This window comes from Dunckerocampus dactyliophorus, chromosome 18 (assembly GCF_027744805.1).
Source record: "Dunckerocampus dactyliophorus isolate RoL2022-P2 chromosome 18, RoL_Ddac_1.1, whole genome shotgun sequence".
Taxonomy (NCBI): domain Eukaryota; kingdom Metazoa; phylum Chordata; class Actinopteri; order Syngnathiformes; family Syngnathidae; genus Dunckerocampus; species Dunckerocampus dactyliophorus.
Genome location: NC_072836.1, coordinates 4,763,755 through 4,772,615, shown reverse-complemented (window position 1 = coordinate 4,772,615; position 8,861 = coordinate 4,763,755). Strand labels below are relative to the sequence as shown.

General features: G+C 42.1%; 1 protein-coding gene across 2 annotated transcripts; it reads right to left on the bottom strand.

Moving 5' to 3' along the window:
• Window positions 1–4,395: 4,395 nt before the first annotated feature.
• On the bottom strand, window positions 4,396–8,375 carry 42sp43 (P43 5S RNA-binding protein). 2 transcript variants are annotated; one of them, XM_054759011.1, is made up of 9 exons: window positions 8,174–8,375; window positions 8,004–8,104; window positions 6,783–6,879; window positions 6,603–6,691; window positions 6,374–6,447; window positions 6,229–6,309; window positions 5,926–6,155; window positions 5,201–5,254; window positions 4,396–5,129 (listed from the first exon to the last, which is right to left on the bottom strand). In XM_054759011.1, exons 1-9 carry the CDS (start codon window positions 8,297–8,299, stop codon window positions 4,872–4,874), a joined length of 1,110 nt encoding a protein of 369 aa, XP_054614986.1. In that variant the 5' UTR covers window positions 8,300–8,375; the 3' UTR covers window positions 4,396–4,871. The 2 variants fall into 2 exon arrangements, with proteins under 2 accessions (XP_054614986.1, XP_054614987.1); XM_054759012.1 differs by having other exon boundaries at window positions 8,004–8,085; window positions 8,174–8,281.
• Window positions 8,376–8,861: the final 486 nt, after the last annotated feature.

The window sequence follows — 8,861 nt, the reverse complement described above, 5'->3', positions numbered from 1 at the left end:
CAATGAAAGCTGCAAGTAAAGTAAACTGTGAATTTTGGAATAAATTGCACATTTTAATCATTAGGTTGCAGGGATTTACCCTCATTTTAACAAAAAGCAGCACAAAATTGGACTTTCAATGGCACAAAAAACTATTAGAATTTAAAAAGGGGGCATTATTGAGATCTGTGCAGACTGTTTTCTCTTCTCTTTCCAATATTTTTTTTATTCAGAGTTGCATAAAACAACAAAAAACCCAGCTCAGCACCAAAGGTCATCCTCTATGTGGGTAATTGGCGTGACCTTTTCCAAACATGGATCTTCACCTCGCCGTTTTTAGCCCGGCGTTCGTCCTCCGTGACAGCGCCATCGCTCTCGTGGGCATCGGAGGGGATAGCGATCCAAAACAATTCCCTTCCTAGCGGTCAGCCAGCAAGGAACATCTAATCACATTGTCTCTTTTCTTCCACCACACCTGCAATCACACGCAAAGAAAGAAAGAAGGGGGGAAAAAAGCCTTCCATCGGCGGAGACAACAAAAAGCGAGGGAGCTTTTAGGAGTTAGGGTGTCGCCATAGCAACAAAACGATATCGTTTTTCAGTGAAGGGCTGTCGAGTCGGTGTGTGTGTGTGATCAATGCTTTTAAGCGGCCTTTGTGAGGGACACAGGCGAGATGATGATGATGATGGTAGTGGTGGTGGTGAGAGATGTAAGGAGACACAATCAGCCAGAGTGGATTTCAACTCCGATGTCAACTTGGAGTTTGATGTAAAAAAAAATAAAAAATCAGCAGTCAGATCTTCCTGGTGGATTTTACAGTTTATCTGCTTTGATCTCCTTTTTATTCAAATGAAGACCAGTGCTTCCCACCAGACTGCAATGCATTTGTGATATTGGGTCTGTGGGGGTGGGGGGTGGCGGGTGGCGGGAGGCTTGTCGACGTCAAGGTCTCATTTGAAAACTAACAACATTAACACAATAAAATAAAGATTTTCTTGAATAGGAATCTTTCCTGCTTAAGTCATTAAAAAAATGCGTCACGAAGAGGGAAAAAGACATAAGTTACATTTACTACTATTATGATGGCGCTGTCGTCATATCATTTTTAGGAGTGGGGTGGCTCCTAACATTAAACACAAGAAGACACAAGAATACACAAGAAGACACAAGAAGACACAAGAAGACACCGTCATTCCGGTGTGTAGAAACGTGTGCAGAAACGTATCAAACAGCCGTATTTTAACCCCAATGCTTCATTTTTTTATTCGCAAATGAATTCAAATAAACTGAAAATCATACGTGTGTATTTAGTTAGCCAGTGGCTGACACAGCCGCTACATTCTCCAAGCCAGACATAATTAGTGTTCTAATTAAACAATGCCGTAAATCCACACAAGTATCATATAATTATAGTTGCACATTACTTCCAGACACATAGTCTCCAAGGCAAAAGCATATTAGAAAATATTTTGTAACAAAAGCGTCTGGTATGCTGTATATCCTTCAATTAGTGTGCCTAACTGCATCACAAGCTCAACTCAATGAATTAGTGCAGCCAAATTAGGTGTCGACAAAAAAACCAACCACCACCCCAATTGAACTTAAAGGCAGCACATGTTTCATTATATACAGCATATATTTCGCAGGCCCAAACTATGACAAAAAGTGTGACCTAAACTCCTGAAAATGCTAGTATTTACAAACAAACGATTCAGATATGACTCATTGCTTATGCTCATTGAGCATTCAACAAATATAAGTCTATTAAACTCATATTGAAATCACTACAATGGAGGAACGAATGGGGATGAGAGAACAGTACACAGAAAAATCTATTTATGACACTAACGGTAATATTATTATGAGCTATAGCGGTGTGCTGTCCACACAGTATGGCTGACAATTTATTCCGTTTACTCAAACTAATGTCGTCGCAGCGTTGGTGTCTGCAGCACTTGAAGCAGGAGGGCCTACTACAGTACATGGCTTAGTGAAATATGAAAAGGCTGTGGATTTGAGAACAAAAGGCTGTGACATGACCAGATGTGGAAAGAGTACTGAAATATTGTACTCAAGTAAAAGTACTATTACGTTGTAGGGATGCTCTGATCAGGGTTTTATGTGCTATTGGCCAGGGTTGCCGTATAAAGGGGAAAAGTCAGGACAATTCCAAGGTCCCTTGACTGTCAAGGGGGCCAAAAAAATGGTAATTACTAATAAAATTAGTAATTAATTAACAAGGGAGGCAGGTAAGTTTTCCATGACTACTTTGGTCGGTTCCGTTTTTTCACTATGTTGACTTTGACTTCAATTCTGCAGCGTGATTCGGCACATTTATAACGGAAGCTCTCTGTAGCAGCATGAGCGGGCATGTAAACCAAGGAGTCTAAAGTTAAAACAGGAGTGCTGCTTAGCATCCACTTCCGTATTATGCCCTGCGCGGGTTTGTCCGGCCTGATGGGGAGCAGAATACAGAAACTGTGCACTGAAAACATGTCCTCGGCACACTGCTCAGCTATTAATTGGTCTAATAGACGGTCCAAAAGCAGTGGCCGAGCTACCGAGTGGTCACTCTCCGGCCACCCCACTGGCCATCTAGACATTGCAGATATCAATTTATTGCCACCGCTATGTGAGCAATGGTCTCACCTTGGCCCCCCCAGTGAAAAATTGCTTGTACTGACTTTGATACTATGTCCTCAGGGTGTTTTTTCTCACCAAACATGCTTAATGCTTGAATGAAGTTCTCCCCACTTTCCCTGTTATTCTCTATTGACAATGACATCAAAGGTGTGGAACACTTTTTACTTAAAAAAATGTAATTATTACTTTTCCAAAACAGTAAACAAACTAACAGAATTACTCCTTCATAAATTTGATTAGTTACCAGGGAAAGTATTGCTTTATTTTGAAAACCCTTCAAATATCTGGCATTCAATCGACAGCTTCCTATATCAGAGCATCATGCTTGTGTTTTGTGTTTGGAGTTTCGTTGTCCATGAATGCATCTCATGTGTGATTGGTGAAAAACGAGCAGTTGTTTTGGTGTGGAAATGACCAAGAGTTAGAAATGTTGGAGCTGAGCACTGCTGTTGGCGTGTTAAGGTCAGAAACACGTTAAGAGCGTCAGACTTTTTGCACCATATTTCACTGTCGGTAATGCTAGGGTGACCAAATGTCCTGTTTTTTTTTTTAGAAATTGAAAATGTCCTGGGTTTTATTGTTTCATCTGACCATTAAATTGAGCGGCACTATTGCGCTCCACTGCATGTGATGTGTTCCCCGACAGGCGGCCGCATGTGCAGCTTTTTCAGTTGATACAAAAATACAAAAAGCAAAACATATGGACTGATTTCATCCTGTGTTGCTTGCCAAGTTGAGGTCTCATACAAATTTTTTGAGGGGGTAAAAAATTCCCCAAGTCCTTGCAGTTTTAGAGGGCACATTTTTCCTAAAAATACTGGATACATTCCAAAACTTATTTGACCTCAGGTTCCTATGTTCTGTTTTAGGAGTAATTTTTTGGACATTCCTTTGGAATTAGTGTTTTTGGTCATAGACAGTATTTTATAATAAACTTATCCATACAAAACAAGGCATACTTTAAATGTATTGAAATTATAAGGTAAACTTAAAAACTAAACTTATTTCACTTTCTCATTGCTGGGACAGGGCGCCACACAGGAGATCCGGTTCGAATCTCCGCTTGGGCATCTGTGTGTGGAGTGTGCATGTTCCCCCCGTGCGTGCGTGGGTTTTCTCTGGGTACCCCCCTTTCCTCCCATTCCAAAAACATGCATGTTGGGTCAATTGTCGACTCTAAATTGTCCATAGGTATGAATGGGAGCGTGATTGGCTGGTGACTGGTCCGGGTTGTACCCTGCCTCCTGCCCAAAGTCAGCTGGGATTGGCTCCAGCATACCCCCGTGACCCTAATGAGGATAAGCAGCATAGAAAATGGATGGATAGATTGCTGGGCCATGAGTCTTGGTATTTGGTCATCAAAATGCGGCATTACCGGTGGGTTTTTACCACGCTTACTCCCAACCCTGATGACCAGGCAGCTTTTTGTGTTTGTAAAATGCCCATCATTGTAAGGATGGGGCAATAGATGTTTACCAATTGAAGGGTGAAAACCAATGCATCCTGGGATGACAAACAAGTTGATACTGTATTACCATTGCCATGGAGATACTAACAAGGGTCAGCAAAAAAAAAAGGTAAAAAATAGCTCCAGATGGCCGGCTTGCAATAACACCCCAGTCTCTGCGGAAATAAGGGAAATAAACAGCTGTAATTACAGGGCTGTGTGATAAGTACAAAAAACGTTATGGAAAATCTGGCCAAAATACACAAAAGGCTTTGTAAACAAACATTTGCACAGACAATTACTGTATATTAAACATTTTTGCATACTTTAAATCAACCTTACTGAAAAATTTGTTTTTAAATTATCCGTCATGTTTTTCTTGCTCCAAGTGCATTAAAAAAAAAGTTCCTACAGCTCAGATTTTGACAGATTCTACTTTGTAAGACCGTCGCCCGCCTCCACAGTGCAGCGTGACTCAGCACTTAGTCATGTGCTCGTCTTTGTTCATATTTAATGAGCAGGCGCTACGTGTGCTGCTCTCAAAGCACACAAGTGACTTTTGGGAAGCAAAGCGCTCAATAGGAAACAAATTGGGGAAAGAGCACTCAAGTGGCACTGTGGGCAAAAGGCAACTCATTTTATTGGGTCAACAAGTCCTTTCAAAATAAGATGCTTCAAGAATTTAACACTGAATGATTGAAAGCTAATCATTAAATTAAAAAAGGTTAATGTATGGCAGCTACATTAGGAAAATTCAACCAAAGAGACCCAATTTTTTTTCTACACAAAGTCTTGTTTAACTCAACCCTTGAGTGGCGCCACTTCACTGACAGGCGGCAGTGACTTTTTAATGCTGAAGAGGTCGCGCAGGTTGACCTCGGGGTCCACGTAATGCGGGATCTTGCGCTCGTTGAAGAGACCCGACAGGTTGACCTCCACTTTTGCACGGCGGGAAATGTGCATGCGCAATGCAAAGAGCCGGTTGAGGTTGTCCTCCACCAGGGGGAGGTGGTGGCCGTCCAGGCGCTTCTGCCACGACTTCCTGGGACGGGGATGCGTCTGAAGGCCGAAAGGTAGAATTTTCAGGACGGAACATTCCAGGATATAGTTTATTAACAGCAGTCCGTTACCTTCTGTCTGATGGCACTGAGGTCGTGACGAAGCAGATGTCTGCTCATACTCTCCTGGGGGAGAAAGTCCAAAACGTCAACCTCCTACTCACTCTTCAATTTGTCCTTTTATGCCAGAGTGCAATTTAACAATGCAATACAAACACTAAAAACAGTTCAATCAAGGTAAATCCTCCAGGCTGCGTTACTCGCATTTAACAGCTATAAATTAACAGATTTAAATGACTATAATCACTTAAAATAAGGTATGCCTTTATACTGTATACATTTTAACATTTAATTTTTGAAAATGTTTAAGTTTTAAATGTTAGGATTTAAAAGTGAACAAAACCATTTGGACAAATTGCAGCAAATTAAAATGAACATGCAGTAGTTTCTTTCCAAATAACTACATTTTCATTGAGGTTATTTCAAAATCAGCTTTTCTGGTCCTTGAAGGAACATCTTTTAACAGGTGAACCCATGCGTCATATTGCACTTAGATTTTTCAAGAAATTAACATTTAACAAATTTTACTTACTCAGACCTTGAAAGAAATGCTGAAATTGAAGGGACACTAGTGTAACAAATGGCATGTGCCCTTATTTTGAAGTATATTAACATATGTACGCTTCTATGCAGAAATAGAGTGACTATCAAGTCTGTGAAGCAGTAATTGCTCCATCTGACAATTTAGTCCCATAAACCATGAATGAATGGATGAATACAAAGGGGTGATTCTTTACCCGCATAGCGAAGATGCGAGGGCAGTCGGGGAAGGAGCACTTGTACTTGAGGAGTCCCAGGTGCACCTTGCGGATGTGATGCTGCAGGTTAAAGGTAGTGGAGAAGTAGGCCTGGCAGCTCTCGCGTGGACAAACCAGCACCGGCTTGTGGGACGCGTGGACCCGCTTGTGGCGCCGCAGCGTGTTGGCGCTCTTGAAGACTTTCTTGCAGACGTGGCAGGTAAAAGTGGCTACAGATATTGATTGCATGTTACAGTATAAACATGTACTGCTTCGTTGTTGTATGACGTAGATGAGCAGTACCTTGATGTTGGACCATGTGCTTCTGAAGCTTGACCCACGTGGACTCAACCACTTGGCAGTTTGCATTCAGGCAGCGGTAACCTGTGAGGACATTAAACATCTGACGCTAGGCACAGGTGTGACGCTACACTTCCCCCAGACCAACCTGCGTGCTTTTTCTCGTGGGCTTTGCGGGCCACGTGGGAGTCAAACACAGCGCCGCAGTCCTCCTTTGAACACCTGCGCAGGTAATAATTCATGAACCCCAATGTGCTCCTCTGGTGCGAGAAAGCTTCCCACTACAGTGAGTCACTCACGCTGTATTTAATTTGGCATAACTACATGTACATCATAAATAGTTTGACTGAGCGAGTGTCCTTTTAGATCAAACACACTTGAACTTGGCAGCCACGCCGTGCTCCTGCTGGTGCAGTTTGAAGAGGCATCTCTTCTTGAAGGTCAAGGAGCAGCCATCCTGAGTGCACTGGAGGGGAAAAAAAGATCACCCACATGCAAGGCAGGCTTTGTGGCGACGTAGCAATGATGGCGTTTTGGTGCCACCTGGTGGGGATTACCTTGAAGTACTTGTCTTTTTCGCCGTGAGCATAGCACATGTGTCTCTTCAGCTTGTCACCATGGAAGAAGCTCTTGGTGCAGGTTGCAAACTTACACCTGCAAGAAAAAAAATACCTGAGCTACTGTTACCCAATAACACTAAAACCAATCAATGTAGTTTAGAGATACAATTTGGACATTTTCGCATCTCCTGTACAAAACTACAGATGAACATTCCGGCTCTGTGTTGCAATCAAAAACTAAAATAAATATTGCTTGATATAGCTATTGTATACATTTTTCCCCACTGGAGTCATATTTCCTTTCCAGTGTGATCCCTAATTTTAATTTTACCTCAACATCCATCCATCTTCTATACCGCTTATCCTAATTAGGGTCGCGGGGGTATGCTGGAGCCTATGCCGGCTGACTTTGGGCCCGAGGCGGGGTACACCCTGGACTGGTCGCCAGCCAATCGCTGGACGCATATAGACAAACCACCATTCACACTCATACCTATGGACCCAACATGCATGTTTTTGGAATGGGAGGAAAGCGGAGTACCCGGAGAAAACCCTCGCACGCACGGGGAGAACATGCAAACTCCAAACAGATGGCCAACTGCATTAAACACGCCATTAAAAAATAAATAAAATCAAGATGCAGGCTCCAAATGGCCACTCACACCGAACTACTGTAGTAAAAAAAAAAAGTGGCGATTCCGCATTGTGGGAAACAGATGGCAGCGTTTTTTGTTTATATTTTTATTTTTTGGAATGAATTAGTTACAAATTATTGTACACGTTACCTTGCCTTGGTAAATGTATGAAATTGAAGGCTCTACAAGTGTTTTCTGTTTAAATGCAATGCATTTTAATGTGATGGGTTTAAGTTTTAACGGATAGAAACGACAACTCCCAGAATGCACCGCAACAGCTCACGTGCTATGGCGTATTTGGCCCCTTCGCGCCTGTTAGCAAGATGGCTTAATAGCATTCACTTAACTTAGTCTAGTTTAAGTTAACCTTGTACAAATATGCGGGTTTAAACATGTTAATATATTAGTATGGTAATTTATATACTGTAAGTCTCAAAAAGGTTAACTATGCTAGTTACCTGGAGGTGTTTAGTCAAGCTTAGTTCGCCAGTCTCTTCATAGTATTTCTCGTCTTTGTCGTAATATTTGATTACAGTTTGCAAGCTGGATCTTATTTGCGATACTAAAACAAAATTTGACTTACCTGAATTGCTTGGCTCCATCGTGCTGAAGCATGTGGCGGCTAAGGCGTGATTTCCGGGTGAATCTACCGTCGCAGCCGCTAACTGTGCACCGCCATGCATGCTGTATTCATTAGTCAAGGAAAAAGAATATCAACTTTGTGCAAAAAAAAAAAAAAAATGATTTGCCCACCTTTCCTGCGTGAGCAGCTTCGTGCTCCTGCAGCCTGATTTGCTTAGAGAAAGTCGCTCCGCAACCAGCGTGGGAGCACTTGAGCTGCGGAACACCTGCAGCTTTTCCACCGCGCACACCGTTCATCCTTTTTTACCCCACAGCGTTTATCTCAACACTTTTCTCTCAAATATGAAACCAGCGCCATATTTTCCAGCCTTTGTTATAGCTTTCCAGAAGGTTATTAATTGCTTAATTGGCTGCAGTTGTCTCCTGCAATGATGTCACGACGGGGGCAGTGCAGCTGATACCAATTAAGCTGATTTAGCTGATGACAGAAAGCAACTATACATCTTAATTTTTATCCCATTTCCAAAGCTCAAAGGTTTTTGTCGCTTTTTTTGCAGTTTAAGGGCTATTGCATGGTGCGATGCAACCATTTGCACACCAGAGGGTGCTGTGATTCTGGAGTTATGTTGTAAGTGCAGTCTCCCCTTCTTTCTACAGCAAAGATGCAATTCTTGGGAGGTAAGTGAATCTGAACAGTATACAACCCTAGGTATTGAGATACAATGTTGAGTTAGTACTTAACCTTGCATGTTTTCTTGCATGTTTGGGCGATACGGCAGCTTTTGGTATCTATCCAATACCAAGTAAATACAGGGCCAGTAAAGAAAATTACCATTGACTCTCATTCAAATCCTTTGGC